General features: G+C 39.5%; 1 protein-coding gene across 4 annotated transcripts in view; it reads right to left on the bottom strand.

The window, feature by feature from the left end:
- The window catches only part of FAT1 (FAT atypical cadherin 1), a 120,468-nt gene that overhangs the window by 26,098 nt on the left and 69,187 nt on the right, over window positions 1-25,183 (bottom strand). For all 4 annotated transcript variants that reach the window (XM_067721513.1, XM_067721514.1, XM_067721515.1 and 1 more), the window contains exons 4-10: window positions 20,364-20,425; window positions 18,270-18,599; window positions 17,699-17,909; window positions 15,337-15,476; window positions 10,540-10,815; window positions 10,202-10,412; window positions 472-4,539 (exon numbers count right to left, since the gene is read on the bottom strand). In XM_067721513.1, coding sequence (XP_067577614.1) covers window positions 472-4,539; window positions 10,202-10,412; window positions 10,540-10,815; window positions 15,337-15,476; window positions 17,699-17,909; window positions 18,270-18,599; window positions 20,364-20,425 — 5,298 coding nt within the window. The remainder of the gene's footprint in view (window positions 1-471; window positions 4,540-10,201; window positions 10,413-10,539; window positions 10,816-15,336; window positions 15,477-17,698; window positions 17,910-18,269; window positions 18,600-20,363; window positions 20,426-25,183) is intronic.

The following is a 25,183-nucleotide window of genomic DNA, read 5'->3' as shown; positions in this document are numbered from 1 at the left end:
TTATGATTCAAAAGAATTAAGTTTTAAAGAAAGTAATTACACTTAAATTAATTTTATTAGCTTTCCCATTCACTAACCCCTCCCACCCAAAACCCTCAAAAAACCCAAAAACCAAAGAAAGCAGCACTAAAATGTGTATTTAAACGCAGCATTAAGCCAAATAAAATTTCAAGACTATCAGTAAACATTTTAGCCTATACTGAAACGATAGATTTTTAAAATTATAATATCTTTTTTATACAGTGTATAAAGATCAACAGAATGAATCATCAAAATCAGCCTAATGAAACAACTACTGGCTTTGCTCAGGCAAAGAACTTGAAACATAGCTTAAGAGATGTTATTTCTACTTATTTTAGATATACTAAAATCGTCCCTTCAACTCTCAATTTCCATAAAACACATATCTCAGAATTTATACTTCTAATACAACTTAATTTTAAATTAAACCATTCACTTTAAACACGTTACCTGTTATGTAATATGTAACTTGTCTGTTGATCTCTTCAGAATCAGCATCCGTGGTACTCAGGATGGCAATTACGCCCCCTGGTGGATCATCTTCACTCACAGTCCCTTTATAAATCTCTGCTGTGAACCGTGGGGGACTATCGTTGACATCGGCGACAGTAACATCCACAATGGCTGTGGAGGAGAGCTGAACCTTTTCACCATGGTCTGATGCAACCACCTTAATCTGATAACTGTCTCTCTCTTCGTGGTCAAGTTCCTTTAGGGTTGTAATCCATCCTGTTTCCATGTTAATGGTGAAAGATTCGATGACTTCTACACTTTGTGACTGATCTAGACTATACATAACTTGGCCATTGGTTCCTGAATCTAGATCAGACGCCCTGATCTGGATGACTCTGCTTCCCCCTGGCAGGTTTTCAACAGTAAATGCCTCATATGGACTAGACTCCAAGACAGGGCTGTTATCATTTGCATCTTTCACTTGGATACTAACATCTACAGAAGCCACCACCTCATAGTCATCGTGAGTGCACCTGGCAAGTACGGAAAACTGGTACCACTTAGTTGTCTCATGGTCCAGACCCTTCTCCAGTTTCAGTCTCCCACTCTGTCTGTCGATCACAAAGAACTCATCTCTGTTGCTCTCTGGAGTATTCCCTTTGACTAGGCTGTAAAGGACAGTCTCGCTATGCTCTGCTCGAATGAGATCTATTTCTGTTCCAATAGGAACGTCTTCTGAAACTGTATAGGTGTAAAATGGTTCTGAAAACCTTGGAAGCCGCATTTCTGGTGGAAGTACTTTAACATAGACGGGAACAACAGATTCTTTGGGTGGAGACCCATTATCCACAGCTCTGACAAAGAAAGTGAAGACCTCGTTTTCTAAGCCAATTAAGCTTTCTTTTGTAGTTATTATGCCAGACAGTCTGTTAATTTCCAAATTCTCTTTAACGCCTTCAGAATCTGCTTCAATGGCATAGGTGATGTCGGCATTGGATCCCTCATCAGCGTCACTGGCAAGGACTTTGATGACCGACGTCCCTTTGGGAGCATTGGATCCAACATTCACCTCAAACTTGGTTGCTCGAAACTGTGGTGCATTGTCGTTGTCATCTGTAAGGATGATGTTAATGGTGCAGAAAGCAACTTTTCCACCAGTGTCCTTGGCCATGAAACGAACTGGGATTACTTTTTCCACTGGGGTTTCTCGATCAAGTTTTTCTAAAGTAAAGATCTGTCCTCTCTCATTTGTGTAAAACCTGTCTTTGGCAAAGTCATTTACAATATGGTAGGTAACGTGACCGTAAATACCCGAATCCCCATCAGTCGCTTTAACCTCGGTCACCAGGGTGTGCAAGGGAGCATTTTCAGCAAGCTCCACTTCATACTCGTTCTGAAGAAAAATGGGACTGTGCAAATTGCCTCCAATCACACTCACATGAACCTGAGCTGAACTCCTAAAAACTCCGTCAGACACAGAAACCTGAAGGGTGTACGATGGCTTCAGGGCATGCCGGCGCAGGTTGGAGAGCGTGATGATCCCCGTCCTGCTGTCAATGACAAAATTGTTATGATCATTGCCAGACAGAATGGAATATTCCAACTTGTCTATGTCTGAACTGTCCGCATCATAGGCTTTGACACAGGTCACAAAATGCCCATGGGCAGCGTGCTCGCTAATTCTGGCTTCATAAATCTGTTGGTCAAATAGTGGTGGGTGATCGTTGAGGTCGGTGACATCCACTGTGACAACCACTTCGCTGCTCAGAGGAGGCATGCCGCCATCAACAGCCCTTACAAAAATCTTGTGCTGCTGGAACTGCTCAAAATCCAAAGTCCTAACCAGGGAAATGAGGCCAGTGCTGCTGTCTATGTGAAAATGATCATGACTCTTGCTATGATTCCCAAACATATGGTATGAAATCCCTCTGTTTGGTTCTGAGTCAGAATCTGTTGCTCTGACTTGAACCACGGATGTGCCAATTACAGATGCCTCGGACAGGGTGGTGGCATAGGACTGCTGGGCAAACACGGGAGGGTTGTCATTGACGTCTTCCACGATTATGTCCACAAAGACCTCGGCGTGAGCACCGGTCAAGGAGTCAGTCGCTCGGATGCTCAGTTTATATGCTGGGTGGGACTCAAAGTCCAGAGGCGCTATGACATTGATAACTCCGGTGTTGAAGTTAATAGTAAACTGGCTGAAAGGATCGCCATCTGTGATGCTATAGAACACTTTCAAGCCCTCTGGACTGTTGGCTTGTACGTGGACAACGGGGCTGTGCATCTGGACGTTCTCTGGAATCTCGGCGCTGTAGAAAGGCTTTTCAAACACAGGCATGGCTTTGTTCATAACGGTGATGGGAACCATGACTTCAGCCGAAAAAGCTGGGTTTCCTCCATCTTTTGCAACCACTGTGACAAGATATTCTTTATTTAAGGTGTCAGGTTCAAACTGTTTTTTCAGTGAAATCTCCCCTGAGGCTCCAATTTGGAAGTGTTCGTGGTGTTCCTTGAGGTAGTAGTGCACTTCCCCGTTCCTGCCGCCGTCTCTGTCGATGGCTGTCACGTAGCGAATAACATGGCCCACGGCGGTATCCACTTTAACGACGGCGTAGTAAGGCAGGTTGACAAACACCGGTGCATTATCATTCTGGTCTTCGACGATGACCTTTACAATGACACGGGCCACCGCTGAAGGCTTGCGTTCTTGTGTCACTTCCACTACCACATCAAAGGTCTCCTGCTGTTCACGATCAAACGGTATGCCAGTGGTCGACAGAACTCCAGACGTGCGGCTGATTTTGAATCTGCGATCTGGGTTGAGGATGTGATAAAACAGGGGCTCGTTGATTGGATTCCCGATAGCAGTTATGACAGCTAATCTTCTGGCTTCAGTAGAATTCTCTTTCACTACCACAGAGTAGAAATCTTGGGTAAACTTCAGCTGACTTTCTTTGCTTTCTTTCACGTTAATTTTCACAGAGGTTAAGCTTGCAAATCTGCCATCAGAGGCCCTGACAGTTAACTCATAGCGGCTCCTCAACTGAGTTGTGTTTTGTACAGTTATAGTACCAGTCTTGTGGTCCATTAAGAACTTCTCCCCGATGTTGCCTTCGGTGATGGAGTACATTAACTGTGACAGTGCGCTTGAATCAGCATCTGTAGCATTTACTGTAATGACCTTGACTCCTTTGTATGTTGGCAACAAAAGAGATGCTTCATACAATGATGTGGAGAACACAGGAGGGCAGTCATTAATGTCAATAACATGGATAGTCACGTTGGCTGCATATTCAGCAAATAAACATGGTGTTCCCATGTCATGAACTTGTACAGTGAAGTGAAAAGTACTTGTTTGTTCATAGTCCAAACTTAGTACTGTGTGAATAGCACCAGTGCTGGAATCAACAGTAAAATATTTGTGTATAGCTGGTTCAACAATGTGATAGACAAGCAAAGCATTTGATTCTTTATCAGCATCAGTGGCTCGAATAACTAATGGGACATTCCTGTCTGTTAGGACCACACTGTGAATTGAAGCTGATTCGCTAATGAGCCCCGTATATTCTGCCTGCGTAAAAACTGGCAAGTTGTCATTTTCATCCTGCAGATGCACTAGAACGGTTGTATTTGTAGACAAACCAGCCATGTTAGTTCCTTGTATTGTCAATGTATAAATGGGCAAAGTTTCAAAATCCAAAGCTTTCTGAGTGATGATACTTCCAGAATGTGGATTAATATCAAAGGCATCAGCTATATTTCCATCTTTTATTTCATATACCACTGATGACTGACTATGGGCTGTAACCATTCCGACAAAACTCCCAATGCTGATAGTTTCACTAATTTCAACAGAATACTCTTTTGATGTAAACTTGGGAGAGGCGTTGTCAGCCATGGTGACAAAGATACACACAGAAGTGATTTCACTCATTGGTGGGTTGCCTTTATCTATAGCTTTTACCATTAAGTCATATTCCACTTGGTTACTTCGATCTAATTCTTTGGCAGTTTTTATAGAGCCCAAGATGGGATCAATTGTAAAAGAATTTCCAATGTTTCCTGGGAGGAGAGAAAAAAGCATGTTAGAGAAAAATACAAGGACCTATCAATATTCGAATGGAACTTGTTTTATTCAATTTGTCTCATTTTTTCAATTTGTTTCATTTTTATCTACTCTAAGGGCAAACTTTTCTGTTTTGTCTATAGATTATGAAAAGAAACAGAAGTAATATCACTCTGTACCTAAAGCCAAAAGTCACTCTCTCTGGTTGAATCAGGAATGTGTTGTGGAAGGATCTGGTTATCCTTCCATAAAAGAGTTTAGTTAATCATCTCCAAGAGTCCCTCAAAACCCCTTTGGAATATATTTATTTATCACTTGCAAACTCTCAAGAATCTTACCCACTATGAAAAGGGAAGACTTCAATTAAATTTAACAAACTTAAATAGAGTTGGCCCTTATTTTATGCATTCGGGGACTTGATGAGCAAGCCTGTGCGTACTCTGCCCCACTTTATGGGTTTTTTCCCAAGATTTCAGTAATACCCCCTGAATTTTTTCAGGTCAATTTAATTTCCAGGTGAGTGGTTCTCAACTGGAGGTGCTTTCACCCAGAGGGACATTCAACCATGTGTGGACCCCTTTTTGGTGACCACTACTTGTGGGGAGAGGGTGCTCCTGACCTCTAGTGAGTAGAGGCCAGGGATGCTGCTAAACATACTACAATGCACAGGACAGCCCCACAGCAAAGAACTTTCTGGTGCAAAATGTCAACATTGCTGAGGCTGAAAACTCTTAAGATAGTTTTACTTGCTTTTCTTTAGACATTTTCCAGCTACGTTATGTACATGTATTTAGCTGCAAATGCAACTCCACAATATTCCATAGTTTTGTGCCACTTGAGCTCCTCCTGAAACCAGGAGTTTACTACAGTTCTGCAGTTTACTCTCTTTCTGGGTAGATCAAGGCAGTGTGAGGGTCCTCAGATTCAATCCAACCACGAACCCTTCCTCCCTTTTCTGTTTTATAAACAGAGAGTCCAGAATCATTTATTCTAGTCATAGAACTGAATTGATCTAGTCTGAGGAGCTGCCGCAGAACTTGCTGAGGCAGAAGATCATGAAGCTCCCCATGCCTGAGTCTTTAAAAGCTTACTTGACATATTTTAGGGGAAAACAACTTCGAACAAGAAGAAAGAATGCCTACTGATAATTCCTTTAATCTTGAAAATGTAGCATTTGTTAGGAGTTAAAAATTCTTTCTTTCATCAGAGGGAATTTATAGTGGAAAAACATATAACTTGTTTCTTAGTAATAAAAATGATGTATTCAGTGATTAAAAAGAATCCCTTTTATAAAATATACTTTTCTTTAAATCTTGGAAAATTTGAACTATTACACTTTACCCAAAACAAAGTCCACTTGCCACTTAACCGCCTTCTCAAATTCTGTGTTCCTCGAGGTCCGCAGTCGAGCACGGCCCTTCATAGACCAAAATTACTTCCTGTGACTTGCAAACCAGGGGCTCAACCAAGCACTCCTTCCTCCACATCATTGCTAGTAAACATTTCCTCTACAGCTTTCATTTCCTTCCTTTAATACATTTTCCAAAAATCCATGATAGTTCTTTCTGAGGCCAGACCCAGTCTGGTTTTCATTAAGTCTGCCTGGCTCTGCGTCCAGGCCCCAAGGCCATGCCTCAACCTGCAACAGGACAGAGGTCCAGAATGTCTCCAGGCCACGAAGCTCTGAGCCAAACCCTGGCTGCCTCTGCCAGGCCTCGCAGACACTAATTTCCGGCCTGTGTGTACCTACGAGCGCAGTGACCCCAGTTCTCCCCCACTGTGTTTTAGTTGGTTATTGGGATTCCAAGGTCCTTTCTCAGCTACCTTTGCATCATCCCCACTTCCAAAGCTGTGACTGGTTGACTGCTTGGGGGGCTGTGAAAACCTCTGGACAACTGTCTTCATCCCCACTCTTTACTACCCTATGTCTGTACTAATATAGTAGCTGACCTACCATATTTTATATTCAGTCATCTAGATGCATTTCTCTTTTACTTTGTACAGTGAAAATCTTAAAGCTTCAAATACACAAGGCCTCACATGGAGGAATAAATGGATTTTATCTGCAGTGAGAAGGCTCCTCAATCAAGTGAGCACATCCTCATCTCGGAACCACTGGGCTTGGTGGGTCCCTGCCTGGAACAGTCTTCCGCCAGCTATTCTCACTGCCTCTCCATGCACGCGTTCATTCATTCAGGTTTTGCCCAAATGCCTCCTTCTTAGAGAATGTGGTGGTGAGGCCTTCCTTGACCTCCCCATTCAGCATGGCTGTTTCTGTCCCATTACCCTGTTTTTTCTTTACAGCACGTATTGTCACTTGTTCTCATCTGTTCTCCCACTAGGATGTAAGCTCCACTTAAGCATGGCTTGTTTGATTCATTATTTTATCATCTCTGCCTAGAAAAATGCCTGACACATAGGAGACACTCAGCAAATGTTTGTTGAATGAAACAACTTTTACACATGTATGGAAAGAAAACAAATTAAATACCAAACAGGTTGATCAGCAGCTTGAAAAAAATTAATACATTCATTAAAGTACCATATTTATATTTCTACTTGGTTTTGTTTCCCTGCATTTATGCTATACTTCAATCACTACCAACAACCACTTGTTAGATGCGGCACTTCATTTAAAAGTATTAGCAAAAGGAACGTGTCATGACTATTTGGAAATCTCTGATAAAAAATTTTTATTAGCAATGTGACATTCAAAACATTCTTTATTACTTGCAGTATCTCGACTTTGATAAAGACAGCTCTGAGCTTGTCAACGATAACACGAAGGTTACACAGGAACACAGCTAGTTAATCAGTATATGGATCCTACCTGTATCAATACATATGCTACGGCAGAAACCATCAGATTTGCAGATGGAAAGCAACACCATATTTATGTGGCAACACTGAGGGCTGCTGAGTGGCTTGAATGTGTCCTTGTCTGATCTAGTAATAGCCACATTCACCAAATATTGAAATATACATATGGCATTTGTGAACAAACTAATAGGGCAGTGACAGAAGTCTGTACTAGGTTGGGGCCTTAGTCATTCACTGTAGGAGAGATACTGGTTATTTCTAAATAGTTTTAAATTGTTCTTTCCATATGAACAAGGCAGTTATCTGGACAAACATGCAAATGTGTGCTCGTCAGCTATGACTGTATTACACATGTACACCCCAAAGGGCACGTCAGAAAGCTGTGCGCAGGACCTGCCTCTTCCCACGGTGGACATGCCGTGGATGCTGACTGCCCCACAGAATGGCAACCTTTGTAAAGCTTCAACTGCAATTACATTTTACATAAGTTTGGGGAAGAAAACCAATTCTAATCAATAAGTATATTTACGGAGTGTCTTCTATTTCCAGAGGTTATGACAGTTTTGAATTAACAATCATCTACTTTAAAAAAATAAATAAAATGCTACAGCCCAGAGTATGGCACCGATGTGTCTCTTAACCCCTAACTCAATTATTACTGAAAATATTCTTTAATTACTTCCTTTTTTCCCTAAAGACTCCTCATCAGACCAAACCTTTTGCTCCATAAATTGCTGCTAATATAGCCTGAATTTGTAACTACTCTTTTGAACTTTATTAAATGCAATCTGACACAAGTCAGAAGCAGGTGACTATGAATACACTGTTGAATGAAGGCTGTGTGACCATTTTATAGTGCCTACTATTCAACAGATTTACACACATACAATTCTACTGTATTTTAATGGTAGTTGTTTCCTATAAAGTAACCTGTATAGCATGATTTTTACATTACCAAATCTATCCAATTATCTTCTTTGAAGCCCAGAGTTTATATCAGAATAGGCCCTTGGTATTATCTATTCTTTGAGTGGAGACACAGTTCCATTCTTGGAATACCGAATTACTAATCCCATCAGTCATTACAAGCATTTAAAGAATGTGCATGCCTTCAGTCAGGCACCAACAATCATATTTTAAACGCCCAATTGCTGAAAACTATGTGAAAGCTAAGGGAAAGTTTAACATTTTCTCCTACACAAATCCAGTAAGTTTGTCTCAGGGGGGAAAACTATTTTACTGACGTGCTCAGGCACGTACAAATGGAATGCGCTTTTTTAATGGTTAAATTTCTGAACCAGTGGAAAAATCAGTTTTATTCAGGGCACTAACTACACTATAACACATTTTAACACTGCAACCTCGGGCAGTATATGAGGTCTTATTTGTGAGGGATGGCTTAAGCTTGGTCATTTTCAGGGAAATAAATGAAACTTCCAATATATTAAGATGAAAATAGTTGAACCACATAAAACACATTGATAAAGCAAAGAAGTACTCTCCATTTGCTCAGCTTTGGATTATATGATCTTCAGTTAATTGTACCTCTATCAATTCTAATGCCTAGAAAAGATACATAATTTCTAAATATGCAGAGGTATGGACTTACAGAAAAAAAGTTAAGTGGATGATCTCAATATTCTAAAATCACTATAGAGAAAGAATGAAAGAGTCTAACCTTTGTACTGACAATGGCACTGAGAAAGATGGGAAACTGGAAGCTGCCTTCTTGATATTTAATCACTTACTCATAGTATTTGGCACGAGTTGGGCAAGTCCCAAAGCTAGATGATTTCTAACTGAATAAATCACATGCTCTAAAGCAGATCCCTGTTTCAATCAGGGGCAGAGTTCTTTTGCAAGCACATACATTTGTGGACCGATGGTAACCCCTACCTATCAAGCACAAGTACAAATGCTCCTAGCAGGGCACCGGGCATATAAAATGAGAGTCCACGGAATAAAGAAATGAATGAGTGAATAGCAGCATCAAACAGAAAACAGAACAACATTTCACTTTGTCACCATCGTTTCCTGGTGATCCTCCTTCTTGGAATCACCAGCAAGGCTCTGGACCTCTTGCCCTATCACACCCAGAGCTGTCCAGGCCCACAGTTCCAGCTGGTCTCCCTGCTTTGCTGTCTCCCGCCCAACTCCAGCAAGCCCCTTAGCCTTTTCAACATTTCTTCAAGCCCTCGTCCCAACCCTGGGACCTACTGTACCAACCCAATTCCACGAACGAAATGCAACTATGAAAGATGCATGGGGGTGAAAGTGGCAGAAAAGCAAAGCCTGGAAGGGGTAGGAGAGGCATGGACACCCTTTATGAGACGTGACCCAATTAAAACTGGATGAGTTGGCACTCTGTCACAGAGTTTCCTGCTCTGCCCAAGAGAAGATATGCTCTGACTAAAAGAAAAATGTTAAATCACTAGGCTAGCCTTTCCCTAAGAGTACTTCATAGTTTATGGAGGAAAACGATTGTGTGGTTAAAACCATTTTGGAAATCCTGAATTGGTCAAATAAAGTTTTCTTTACTGCAGGACTTCTCAGAGCCTTGAATTATGCTAATATTATGAATCTCCAAGAACATTACCCAAACATAGTTAGGACTCTCTAGCTTTGCTTTCCAATGAATTAAAAGTTAATTTTTTTTTCTTTCTCCTAACATGTAAAATGGTAGCTATCAATTTAAGCAGTTTTGATACACAGAACTGTTTCAACATCTAGAACTAATTTTAGAAAAAACATACTTTCTAACAAGTGCAAAGTTATAAACCTATAAAAAAAGAGCAGTTATAAAAAAAAGCAGTTATAAATGCAGTGCTCCAAAAATACCTGATTCGATAGAGTACAGCACTTCAGCATTTTTCCCTTTGTCCTTGTCCAGAGCTGTAACCTGCAACACAACTGAGCCGACAGCTGCTGATTCATAAACCCGCCCTTTGTAGGAGGAGCTCGTGAACCAGGGGGCGTGGTCATTGGTGTCGCTGACATTGACAACAATCCGTGCAAAGTTGCGCTTTACAGGGACATCTTGATCTCGTACCTAAAAGAATCAGCATATTATTGATCCTGTTAAAGCTTTCCTTAAAATTGATTAAACATCACTCTCAATCACATGGAACCCTGCAGGAACCAAACAGTGTGTCAGAAGAATGAGCAGAAAGCCCTACCATGACTGTGAGAACATGCTGCTGAATGGCTTCATGATCAAGTTTTTCTGCCGTATAGAGCGAGCCAGTTGCAGGATCAAGGCGAAATTTCTTGAGACTCAATGGATCGATACTGCTCTGCAGAGTGTAGATTAGTTTGTTTTTTTCATCTTTATCCACAGCACTGATTTGCAAAATTTCTGTTTCTGGTGCTGTGTCTTCAGGAATAACAACTTCATATTTTGATGTAGAAAACTGAGGACGATGGTCATTTGTGTCTATTACTTTGATGAATACCTGTGATGACAAAATTACTCACATAACAATAATATTCCTAATCATGATGTTTTAGTATTTAAAGAATCAGGGGGAAAAAATCAAATGCACACTGAAAAAAAAAAACCCTAATTTTTGAGCAAAATGAAATTCAAACATGAGAAATAAAAGCAACCAAAATCCAGAATAAAAAACATCTTTCAAATTTTTCATTGACATATTACCTATATAAATATGAGTAAGATAAGAAAAACGTTTCTAAATTCCTGAGACTAATTTTTTAGAGAAAAATGTAACACACACACACAAATGTAACACACATTTCTTTCTGAAATGCAGGCTTAATTTCTCTTAGGTCTCCACAGAAATTTCTAGATTGCTCATGTAAAGATAAAAAATTTACTTTACCAGGATTCACAGAAGACTGATTTCCTATATCAGATTTGCACCTGTAACTACCAAGCTACTGAGGTGAGTGTGCTGCTTAATGGTCACAGTATCTGAAGTTCTTGTTCTAATCTTTGAGATTCCAAATCCCTACCAATATTATGAATAAAAAGGAAAATGAGAAATGTGCTTTAAAATCCTTGTATTTTTGTGATCACAAAACTACACAGATAGTAAATACATTTATTTCTTAAAAGCAATTTAAATACACTCGAGAGAGAATTCTCTTAAGTAGGTCATAAAATAAATATTAAATAAAAACCTTAAAGGAAAAAAAAAGGAGATATTTAAAAACTCAGTCCCAAGTTAAATTTAAAAAAAAATTTAACTTGACAGTAAGAAGATTAATTTTCAGATTGAAAAGACACATGTGGATAAGGCATAACAGAAATCACTACAATTGTAAAAGATGGTCACAGTTATAAACAAGAAACATGAGCTTCACTAGCTCATATGGAACAAACCTCACTAGTCCGAATGGCACAGGAGGCCAAAGTCCTAGTACCACATGGGGGAGGCTGGCGTGTTAACCACACGGGGCCAAGAACACGGACTAGAGGTCTTTCCATGAAGACAATACCACCGTTCTCCTAGAACACTGAGACCTCAGCGGTGGATCTGTAACATTAAACTATATGAACACTAAATGTATCCACCAAACCACAGAAAGGGTTTATGTGAAAGTTATGTAAACATTTAAAACTACAGATGCCTCACTGTGAAAGGTCAATGATGATCCAGAAGCAAAGGCTATAAAGATAATTTCTATAAATTAAATCACTACATATTCATTTCCACTACACAATTTTTTTTTTTTTTTAATTTTTGTCTGCGTTGGGTCTCCGTTGAGGTGCATGGGCTTCTCATTGCAGCGGCCTCCCCTGCTGCAGAGCACGGGCTCTAGGCGTGCGGGCTTCAGCAGTTTTGGCACGTGGGCTTCGCAGTTGTGCTGCACAGGCTCAGTTGCTCTGCTGCATGTGGGATCTTCCCAGACCAGGGCTCGAACACACGTCCCCTGCGTCGGCAGGCGGACTCCCAACCACTGCGCCACCAGGGAGGTCCCTCCACTACACATTTAAAATTTATTTTCTCATGGAAGGAGTGTTGGGCAAACACAGTTTAATCCTGCTCCAAGATCAACTGACCCCACCTAAATATGAACAGCTGAAGTAAGAACAACCCTCTTTGATAAAGCAGTTCAACTGACACATATTTCCCGGGCACGTCCATGCTCGGCACTTGCTGCATTTAAGGAGGGTGTAAAGAAGTATGGAGCACCCCTGCCCCCTGAAGCTCTCAACCTCACTGGGCAATGCCTTGTACATACAGGTTTCCTATGTTATCAAGGAAGTTTTCAGGAGTCCAGAGGTGGTGCAGGCCATTTAGGAAGCTTTCGAGGAGGAGCCAAGCTCTGCTTGCACAGGTTTTAGGTTGGCAGATGAACGTATACTGGGGTAGGAGGAAAAGCTCAGTCAGAGATGTGAAGGCGAGGGTGGAAGGGAACATCCTGTCTCTCAGACACCTCAGAGGAGGACCCTGAACCGGGGGTGACAAAGAAAAGGAACAGGGAGAAGGTGGGGTCCGAGAGCAGAGCCTGGCTCCCGAGCAGAGGCTGAGAACTGTGTGGCCTGTGTGCTCTGAACTGTCTGATGGGAGCAAATCACCTTCCGTCCTCCTCCCAGTCAGGAAGACCGTGCTGGTTGGCAGGCAGTGCAGGATGAATCGCAGAGACAGAGAATGGAGACAGGAAGGTGACTCAGTGCCAAAGCAGGGGGACAGGAGCCCAAACCAGTGCTGATGTGCAACAGGGAACACGCACGGAGCGCTCACTGGGGACAGGCCTGAGGGCTTGAGGGGCCAGCACCCGAGTGTCGTCTCACTTTGTCCTATGAGGGCAAAGTCGCTGTGCCCATTTTCCAGAGGAGAAATGGAAGCACAGAGGGTCATAGCCACCTGCCCATGCATAGGAGTAAGAGGCAGAGCCCCGATTCAAACAAAGTGGCCTGCTCCAGAGTATGCAATGCTGATGTTCCAGAGAAACTGAAAGAAAACAGGAAAGCAAAGCTGTTTCAAAGAAAGGGAAAAAATGTGAACTGGATTTGGTAAGTCACCTTGAGATAACAGATAAAGCAAAGTGACATGATTTAATATTGGGCAACATCCTCAGCGGAAACAGCAGGACAACAAAGCAAGGAAAGCTGCTTCAACAGAGCACTGGCAGTTACATCACGATCCTCCGCTACTACTCCCCTCTGCGAGGATGCTCTCTGGCTTAACGGAAAACACTCTCCAAACCTCAGATCTGACACCTGCTGCTACCGACCGTGATGCGGCAAAACCTGTTCCGTTGGTTCCTGAGTTTCACCTACAAACAGGAATCTACCTGCTGTGTTCCAGTGCCTTGTCAGCTGGGTTCTGATCTCTGTGTCCCTCTTCAGCTGGTATTTGCTGCTCTCCTCCCACTCAGATTCCTATCTCCCTGTTCTCAGCCCCAGACTGGAAATCAAAACCTAATTACTGGTCATTGTTCCCTAATGACCCACACCTGGACAGGTCACCCTGGGATCTGGACCGCTCTCTGATACTCTACCTCTCCCTGCCAGCAATTCACTAGGATATTATCAAGACCCTCTGAAAATGACTCAAAATAAGTTACAGAAGTATGCCCGAAGCATTGAAATTGAAGAAATTCTGTGTCCCTGAGAGAATATATGTACTGGGTTTTATGGGAATTTTAGTCACCGTATTTCATACTAAGCTCTTAACTATACTAATGAAAACTACACTTACTGTGAGTTATGTAGTAAGTGATAAATGCTACAGGTAGATATATCATCTTTAGTAATGAGAAGGCTTGGCACAGAGGGTCATTTCTACTGGTTATTAAGTTTCCTTTGCTAGACTTCTGGTTAGTCAATTACTTGAACTGATCTACATACAGTTACACTCTTTAACCTTTCAGAATTACCCTGTTCAATTTATTACAATTCTTGATGCTTTTCTTCTCATTTTCATGCTCTAAAGTCTAGTTTCTACAATGAGAACAGTTACTGACAAGGCTGAAATTTTAATACTGTGCTGGTACTTTTACGTGACAACCTCAAAATGACCCCAAAGCATGATTCATATTATCAATTTTAAATACATTAAAAATCACAAGCATTTGGACAAAGAAATAAGGTCATTTCACAACTGACTTTAAATTATCTATTCATTTATTAATTGAAAAGACATCACAGACTAATTTTTATTCTTCAATGCAACTAAATGATTTAGTAAATGATCTGTCTTAAGATTTAAAATAGTATAATCTAAAGATAGGAAATTGGAATTCAGAAGCATTTTATCCTCTAACATTTAATTTCTTCCTTTTACTTTTCACACACAGCACATTAAACACAAGGCTTTGGCTTTATCATTGTAATGTAAACTCCAAGAGGGCAGGATTTTGTTTCTTACTACTCAGCTTCTAGAACAATACCTGGCACACAGCAAGTATTTAAGAAGTTCTCAAACAGCCCCCACTCTGAATCAGAGAAACTGATAAGAAAGAACAGAACTTAAATGTAATTTATAGGGTTCTGACATTTCAATTTGAAATGCCAGTAATCGGACCATGTCTTAATCATCAGATAGGAATAAAGATATTTAAAGGAATAGAACAGTTTTATCAGTTATTTTACACAGCCTAAGGTAGTCAAGGGGGGAAAAAACCTAAAAAAGTGTTTTAAAAGATAATTAATAACTTTAACCAGTTTTAATGCAAATGACTTGGACAAGTCACCCTTGACAGTGATATACTTTATACTAGTACAATTCAAAATGAGCGTAAAAATAAAAGATTTTGATGGCATAACGTGTTTTTTTTTTAAGTCTTCTTTCAAAGTTTTCAAAACTGGTTAATTACATTCAAAACCTAAAACAGGATTTGCAGTGATATTTCATTCCCTAAATAAAAATCCTTGCTGTGTACATGTGCATAAACTATATCAAAATAGTAACTTCTGATCTGAGAACCTCAGAGGGCAGAATCAATTGCTCATATTGCCTGTGGACACTTAGATCAGAACACTGTATCATCAGCAATTTGCCTACCTGAGTCAGTATAGTGGTGGTTCCATCTGTAGCCTCGACTGTGAGATTGTAGTTTGATTTTTGTTCTGCATCAAGAGGTTTGGCAATAATGATGGTTCCAGTGCCCTTGTCCACATCAAAGTGACTATCATAGTTGCCACCTAGTTTAAGTTAGGACAAACGTTAAAGTAAAAACAGGTCACGGGATGAAAATTTGTCATTTATTTTGTGGCTTTCTAATTTTTAATGGCAGTTTTAAAAATAAACGAAGAAAGAAAGAAAAATTTCTGATATATTGGTCAAAGTGATTCCAAAGAGCTTTCATTTTGAAAGACCAGAAAAGAAGGACCAACTGGAAAGACAATGCTGGCTTACTAGGAAAAAAAAAAGCTGAGCCATAACTGCCGAGGAAGCTACTAAATGAGAGGAAGCAAGGAAGCAACTCTGCAAACAACAACAAAAACGTTTCTAATACTACCAATGAATTACTTTCAGTTTGTTTTTTCAAGGGTTCTGAATACCTCTTTAACTTATATCTCAGTAGCTACATTTCATATCATTTAGTAACCAAAAAGTTGGCCATTTAAAAATTTACTAAAAAAAAAATTTTGTGACGATTTGAGCATATTGCTCTAATGAAATAACTATTAAAAACAAATGTTAACTCTGGAAAAAAAAAATTGTGGTAGTTATCACTCGTTAGTCCGGACTCTTACTAGTTGAGAATTTTCACTATTTGAAAATTTTTCCCATTGCTGTCATACACAAAGCTTAATGAAAAAAGGTTTCTGTGCTACTAACATTATCCAAATGCATTCCCCATCATATTCCAGATAAACTCTCTTCAAAGCCACTGAACGTGAGATACTTATATCAATGAAATGGAATGGAATGAAAATAAAGTCTAAACATCATGATGAAGTTCTATTACTAAATCCAACCAAAAAGCAAAACAGCACACACACAAAACAGTCTTCAGTTAAATCTAAAAATAAGGATCTAGGGATATATGGAAAGTCAGAATGTTTGCAATTGGAACAGACGACCATGGGCCCACTATGAAAAGAAAAAGCAATGAAAGATGGTCACTGGAAAGAAAAAAGTTTGAAAAATGGATGCTTTTCTTTAGATCTCATAATCTGAGGCAAATTATGTGATCTCAGCAGATACCTTCTGCTGTACAGTTCAGGTCACAAGTCATCTGAAAGACGTAAAACACTTCTCTAGCAAATGTGTCTCCTGGCACAGCCAAAAAGAAGCAAGCATGGAAGGCAAGCACAGAACAAGGAGAGCAATCAATCAAAGTGGTTCCAAAGGCAGTCAGTTTACACGTGAGGTTAGATGCTGCGCAGCCGCAGTCTGCCCATCTGGAAATGCGATAGGAGTTACTGGACAGCAAGCAAACTATTCTGACTGCAGTTAACTATGAAAAGAATCTTTTTTTGTTCATTTAAAACTAAACTGTAATGGTTTCGTAGGTGTTTATAACATAAACAATTTCATACAAAGACCAAAGTAGGGAAAACAGCCCAGCTGTCTAGAAAGTTCAAGAGGTAGAGCCCGAACCCCTGCGCCCTGTGGTCCCTGCGGCTTCAACCCGCTGAGACAGCAACTGGGGCAGGAGGGCTCCGGGGTGAAGAGGGAAAAGGGATATTGGGTTCCAACCAAAGATAACCCGAACACGTACTTTTGATTTTAAATATACTTGTAATTAAAATACTGTGAAGAAATAAGAATTAAAAAACTAAGACGCCAAAGTCTAATGTGAAATTGTTTTAAGTATGTTGTATTACATTCAATATCTAGCTAAATTCAATGACAGAAAAAAAAGAATTGGCTTAGGCATATAATTTTTATCACAGGGTGATTTAATCTAGTGAAGCCTGCTTTCTACTGAAAATGAGGTAAATCAAACTTAAAAAGCCACAGTTGACACTATCCTTTATAACTTATAAATTTTAAGCATATTCCCTATAGAATACTGACATGCGACAATCACGTAGGCATAGTTATTTTAAACATTCAAATCATAATCACTAAAAATAGTTATGTGCTATATGTTATGTATCAAGAGGAAAAATTAAGAAGCTGTGCTTTTAGACCAAACATTCAGATTTCTCTGTATCTCTTTGGTACACTTTTAAAAACTTCATTTTTATATTAATAAGGTACATACAGAGCACCTATTTTAAACAAGTTTAATATATGTTGGATATAGTGAAAAATTATGCAAGCAAAATACTGCAGTTTAAAACAAATTCTCCACTTATAGGTCTTACTCCCAATTTTAAATTCTGAGATATGCCCCCAAATCAGAAAACCAGAGGCGGGTTCCCCTCAGTGTGATCTATACAAGGATGATGAAAACCGTCATGCAGCTTACCAATGATGTCAAACCAAAGAGGTATGCCTGGAGGCTCAACAGCTATTACTCCAATCATGTGAGCAACTGGATCGCTTTCCATTACAGTAAAGGTAAAAAATGATTCTTCAAATGAAATTGGCTCCGGGGACGGTTTGGGTTTGGAGATCCATTCAATATGGAGTCGAGTGGTTGATGACTTTTGGGGGCGACCATTATCAACTGCCTTAATCTATAAAATATGGGCAGAGGGGATAAAAACAGCAAATGAAAAGTTGCATCCCATAACTGAAGCATTGATTGGTTTGGTCTGAAACTGAACCAATTTCAAACATTTAATATCTGTGCGGTATATATTCCATGTTAATTCCATATTCCATTTAATGCCTGATAAAAAGGGCAACCTTTTTATGCCATACTCAACATAGATAACGAGAATGACAACTAAAAAAGGGAAAAGCAAACCCATACTTCCCATTGTCAGGTACAGCACTGAGGCCATTTTACTGAATAGAGAGAAAGTTATGAGAGACATAAGACTAGATTAACGGTCAAATTATGGAAGAAATTCAAAGACTAGATCTTCACTCACTGAAAGAATATCATATTCTCCAGCTCCAGAAAACTTCTTGGACAAAACCACTCCAGTTTTTGGCTCAATAAAAAATTTGCCATGTTCATTTCCCTCTTCAATGTTATAGGAGATTTCTGCATTGGGACCTTCATCTTTGTCTGTAGCTATAACACGATATAAAGGCTCGCGCTTGGTATTTCTTTCTCGTTCTGGTTTTTCCCGCTCTGGGAGTCTGATTTTGTAGAACTTCTGCAGGAACTGAGGCTTGTTGTCATTTTCGTCAAGGATCTTCACAATTACTCTTGCAATGGTTGACTTGGGGGGACTACCGTTGTCTGTCACTGTAACCTGTTTTTAAAAAAAAAAAATAACATCAAGAAATGTTTTTAAAATATACTGTATAAAAAGTGAATGTCTTCTTCCTAATGACAATCACCTTTTCTATAAACCTCTGCAATTCACACAGCACTATGGACACGTAACGATTCCTCACTCCAACCACAGCCCTGTGAGGGGGGCAGGGCAACCTCTCCATTTTCACAAAGGGACTGGGGGCAGGCCGGGGGGAGGCCAGGGGCTAGGAAAGCACCGGCTCTGAGCCCTCGCTCTCTCCTTACCCGTCACCCCTCTTCCTCACATGCCTTAACTGTAAACGTTAAGCTCTCAAAAACTCAGTATTTTTAAGCGAAGGAAGAGATACATGAAGATTTTGCTTTTAAATAGTTAGAGTCCTCTTGTACATGCTTAAAAATAAAATCTTCACATACTGCCTTTAAAAACTGTCATTTTTAAGCTTCGTCAATAAAATAAGTTAAATCATCCGATTAAAATACATGCTAAGTAGCAGGCCTTTTAATTCTAGCAATCATCATTTTATTTTGCCTGGCTCTCTCTTTTCTTGTACAGAAGATTTCCATGTTTGGTAGGGTGAACATAAACATTTAAATTTAAGACCAACTTATTAAATGAGATTTTCAGTAAAAGAAATGTAAAGTAACTTTTATTCTAAGTAGATTATTCATGTATTCATTTTAGGAATGAAGATCTGAGATTCTTGAGGGTTACGCTGGTAAATGCTTCTGAATGCATGAGAAACCATTTCACCCTCAGATCCAATGTTCATTTTCACTTCAGTGTGCACATTAAAAGGGATGGCCGTAGTTACTCCCCTCACCACGTCATCCCAAGTGAATTAATGAAATGCTAAAAACATTAAAGTAGACTTAAGTTTTCTGTGGAACTATGTTCTTTCTGAAGCTTGGCAGGTGCAAATTCTGTTGTTTATAAAAGTGGGAATGAATGTATCTTCATGGTACTTGTCAAGAGTACTTAAGTAAAGTAGCTGCTTTAATTAAAGCACATGATTTGCCTTCCCAAACTCTCAAAATGAAACAAAATTATAATTACTATTTTAATTTTAACCTCTCAAAACATTTCCTTTTGATCAGTTTTCATGTGATCGTTAGGGAAAAAGAAAAATTAAAGAGAAATACAACCAAGTACTATGCTTTGTAGCATTCGTCAAATCGTTTCCTCCGTTTGGGTTCCATAACTAGCAGCCGGGCGACAGAGCTTTTAACATGTTACTAAAAATACTCTCTTCTTTAAGACAGTCAAATCAATGCCAACACTGGCCCTCAAATAAATTACCACAAAAGGGCTACAGAGAAACATACATGATATGTAAATGAATCTTATTTCCTATCAATATCTTAATATCATCTTCCAAGCCCTAAGTATCTTATACCTGCTCCCACCCAGCCTTTGATATTCATTGAGAAGAGAGGGCTCCGGAGTGAGGCGGACAATTAGCAGGTGTGTAGTGCAGTTCTAATCAGGGTGAGGGGGCCGCAGCAGGACGCCACTGTTCGTAACCTGCTGCCTTGGATATTTTGGCATCTGTTTATCTTCTGGGGGTTGACAGGGGTGTAAAGCAGACCTGAACTACAGTCACAACGTTTTCTTTATTTTCCTTTTTATTAATGACCATAAGGTGATACAACAAAATAGCAGCAGCTCTGAATTACTAGATAATATGAGTAAGATTGCTCTTTCCCAAATTATTTATGATTACGAGATTTTTAAAATTATCAAAAATTAAGAAATGCTTACTTCTAATATGTGTTCACCTTGCTGCTCGCGGTCTAGTTTCCTGGATGTAGTCGTGATGAGACCTATAAAATGATAGCAGTTCATGAATCCTCAAAAAATAAAGGTAATTACAAACTACTGTAACTGAAACCACACACTGAGTGTAGAAGTTTGAGCAAATGCCTAACTTATTCTGAAGAGGAAAAAATTATTAATCCAGGTAGGGTTAATTATACCTTCTCATTTTAATGATGCTTAAAAACATTAGATAAATGACAGAAGTATTAAGAAAACGGAAAAACTCAAATCAGTTACATTTAAAAAATTTGTTTAGTAGTTTCAACATACATTTTGTCAGAAAAGATTTTTAAAAAGTGGGATGAAGTTATCCAAGATTTCAGCCTCATCCATATCCGCTGTGACTGCTGCAGAGATGATTAAGAATTTTCAGAAAAAACTTCTGTAACTGTATGAAAAAGGACCACTGGAAAATATAATGTTGACTATGATTTATTATCTTTGGGTCGTCTACCCTCAAAAATAAAGAACTGTTATAAAAAGTATTGTGATTTTCCAGGTAATACTGCTCAAATAACAATCATTTAATTTCCCCAAAAAGGAAGAAATGATCCTCAAAGAAACCCCATATTCTTTATTTCCTTGATTTTTCTATCAAACTAGAATAGCTATAGTTTAAATCTCTCTCTAGAGCTTCAACAACTGCTAAACTACCAACATATGTTGGAACCTAGAAGGCCATTAAAACTGATGAAATATATTCTTGTACTTCACAGAAATTAAAAACAAAATTCCCCCAACCACTAAAATAACCTCTGCAACCTGTGTTGATAACGGACAGGTGCAAACTGAGTGATTCTGAGGCCTTTATGTGGCAAATCACCGCTACGACTAATCCTTCTCCTGCCCAGCTTTCTGTGGTTTTCCACAGAGAAATACCTCAAATAACTCATATTTAAGAACAGATTTTATCATTCTAATTGATTTTCTATTAGCCTAACTAATTTCACAAAACTACCAATTGAAGGCTATTCAAAATGTTTCCCTAAATTTGGACATGAAAGACTTATGTTTTCATTTAATTCAAAGTTTTTCTTTTCTTAAATAGTCACTAAGAATCTACATTAACATTATCTTCCCCACCATTCAATGAAGCAACACTCTCTTTGTAATAAGGACAACAGAAGACTATATTGTAAGCTAGAATCTGGGGTTTTTCCAAAACCGTACTTATAGATTAAAAGAGGTTCAAGGAAAATGCTTCACAATGCTTAATGGTGTGAAAATGTGGCTTACTGTGGCACAAGCTTGATTTTCATTAGTCGAAAACCTTTTAAAGTTAATCTCTTTTTTTTTTTTCCTGTCAAAAGTTTATCACCCTTTCTGATTGTCGTTTTAAGCAGTTCAAGAATGACAGGAAATTGCTGTGATTAGTCCCATCTAATTGTCCTCATGTACCCATCAAAAACTTGCTGTTAGGCCACAGCTTGGCATGTTCACAGCAAGATAGGGTTCTGCTCTGCAGAACATAATCATTCATTGCAGGGATATCTGTTAGCAAATAAGTATCTGTAGCAAATAAATAAATACCCGTTAGCAAATACAATTTCCTCACTTTACAGTTTCCTTATAGCACACCAGACTGCTAAAAAGGATGGACTTACATCTGTATTATCAATTCAATATAAAGACAAAAAGCAAACCTGACCATCTCCTAGGTTTGGAGTTATTTGCATGCTCTCTATACTTAAAATTAATTCTCTCTTAACTCAAATGGAATATTAATTCCATTCAAATGCAATGAATCCTAATGTTCCTTTTTATCCATTTTTTTTTTTGTGCCCAGCTACTCCTACACACTCCTCCACCTCTCAGCTTAAACATCACTTCTGAGGGTTCCCATGACAGGCCTAGCCTGGGGTTCTGCTGCGGGGCCTCCCAAGCTCTTTCATTTGCTTTATCATAACATCACCCCACAGCACTCCTTTAAAAGTCTTTTTTTGTATCCTTCAAAGTCCATGAGACTCTGCCTTTCCTGTATATCTTGGTTATATTGTTATATCTCTGTTATCCTAAAGAAACACTTAAATGTGTGAACACATGAATTTCTTAAAACCATAAAAGAACAGAATTTTAAATATGCATTGGAGGAAGAGAGGCACGTAAACTACACTGAACTTGGAAATGATACAAATTTATAGCTTATATAGGAGCTAACAGAAAACCATTTAACATATATTTACAGGTAAGATGTGTCAAGCACTGTGACAGATGGTCCAGGTGATGGTGACGTCCAACAGACATTTAGAGGCACAGATGTGACGTGCAGGGAAGTCAACAGAGGCAGAGACAGACTTAGTTATACCCCAAGTACAGAAGAGAGTATGAAGAATGGTGAATGGTGGGCCTACCAAAAAATAAAGGGTGGGCCAATCTTATCAAAGTAGGGGCCATGAGTGTTTAGAAAGCCATGAGGAAGCCTAAGGAGCAAAGGCTGGAAGGGAAGCAGGTGTCCCAGAGGCCACAGGCAGAGAAATTTAAGGAGAAAGTCTCTCCTCCAAGTACTTCAGAGAAGCTTGGAAGAGAAGATCAAGTGAGAGCCAGGGAGGCAGGAAGCAGACCAGGAAAGGAATTTCTTTTACGAGGAGGAGACCATTCCGCAGGCTAACAGGGTGTATGTAATGAGTGACTGTAACCACGAGGGAAGATAAAGATCCAGATGTGAACTAACCAGTACAGCAGCCACGAGCCTCACGTGGCTACTGCAATTTAAGTTACAGGTAAGATCTCATGAACATGAAAGATATTTCAGACTGAAAAAAAAAAAGACCTTTCTTCCTAGATTTGCACACTTGTACCAAAAGGAATCCTGTCACAAGTGTCACAGTTTTCTGGTCCTGAACACCATCACCAGGGAGGGGCAGTGCATGTATGTCCTATGGGGATGGCGTGAGGTGGTACTGCTCCTAAGAGAAGGGGAAAACAAGTGCTTCCTGTGGAATTTCCATACAAAATGAACCCCAAAGAGAAAACAAAATGTTCTAATGAAGCAGGCACATACTAGGAAAACCGTGGATGCGCTCTGGAGGTACAGTCAACTGCACCGGGAGGGGAACACAGTGGAAATGCTACCCAAGTACCGCACGCTCCAGCCACACCAACTTAGCTCTAGAATTCATGATGCATTTCACAGCCACTTTCACCTCTGTAATTTCTGCACATCTCCATCCTGCTAATCCTTCCACCATGCCTGCCTCACAAACACCTATTTTCAAAAATGAATCCAAAGGGTACCTTTTCTATATACATGTTATTGACCCTGTAGGTACTGAATATCTAATTAGTGTATCCACTTCTTTCATTTTAAACACTGGTGCTCACCTGTAATGTTTATTACTAAGTTCCAGAAGGAGCTATACTTAACTGAAACAGCACAGTATTTCAGAAATGGAGAGAAACCTTTAAGATTAGCAAACTCAGCTACCTGAGCCAAAGATAAATTAACTTGTTCCAATTTACCAGTAAGTCACTGTCCGAGCCAGGATTCGAATTTAGTTTTCCTGAGGCCCAGATGAGAGGACTGGGGAATTCTTCCCCACTCCCCATCACACCACACTGCATAATTTACTGCATCATGGTATTTCAACTCTCCAAAAACTCTCAACTGTGACTTACACGAAGTTTAAGAAAAAAGAAAGCTGGCAATGTTCATCATTAGTCATTTAATAGGTCCAAAAAAGCAAGTTAGAGAGTAAAATAGAGTGGGCGAAGGCAGAAAAAAGCATATGCAAGTGCTGCCTCTTGTAACAACTTTATCTTTCTTTTCTCCTGAGCTCTGTTAAATTAAAAACAGAAATGAAGACAAAAAACTTCCTTGCCCTAAAAAAACAATCCTTTCTGTAGACCAATACCATTATAAATGTAAGTGGACTGAGTGAGCAAATACGGCATCTTCTCACCAATTCACAATGACAAATTTGCCCCATAAATGTATGTAGAACTAAGAAACCAAACTTTCCTGTTTTTATGAACATTATTAAAAAACTATTTATAGCTTTTCAATGCCACTATAGCACTTAGAGAAGACTCCATTTAAGACAGAATGTTAGATGAACTATAATGCTTTAATGTAAGATTTTAATATTCGACATTTCTTATAAATCAATACCAAAAACCACCTCCAAACTTCCCAAAGTTCAAGAGATCAAATGGACTTCACTAGGTAGGCGGCACGTAAAGGTGAACTTATGGGATTAGTAGGTGAAGATAACGAAATAGTCCACATCGGCAAAACTGTATTTATGCATTCATTCAACTATTTTGTGCTGTCCACTCAGAACGCAGAGATGATTAAGATTGACTCTTGTTTTCAAGAAACAAGGTCCAGAAGGCAAAGACTACATTCAAGAAACAGTGAGGTAGATGAGAATGTAGGGCACATATAGAAAAGAGCACAGGTCCTTGCTGAGGGCTCTGGATTCCAAGGAAGTTTGAACTTGCTTGGATGATGTCTGGTCATCTCTGTTGTTCCAAGAGACAACCAACCCACCAGCCAATATGTGAGTGGGGCCACCCGGGGACCAGCCAACCTCAAGCCAACCAGCCAAGTGAGACCAGCACTACATGATAGAGCAGCCAAGCCTGGCCAAGATCAGAACTGCCCAGCAGAACCTTCAACTAAATTATGGTGGTTGCTTTAAGCCGCTGAGTATTAGGATGGTTTGCTCTAAAGCAAAAGTCAACTAATGCCTCAGATGAGCTCATCTCTAATTGTTATTTGGCTTACTAAATGCTCAGGTATTGTGCTATGAGATTTAAATGTA

This window comes from Pseudorca crassidens, chromosome 21, assembly GCF_039906515.1.
Source record: "Pseudorca crassidens isolate mPseCra1 chromosome 21, mPseCra1.hap1, whole genome shotgun sequence".
Lineage (NCBI taxonomy): Eukaryota > Metazoa > Chordata > Mammalia > Artiodactyla > Delphinidae > Pseudorca > Pseudorca crassidens.
This window is presented reverse-complemented; position numbering and strand designations above follow the sequence as displayed.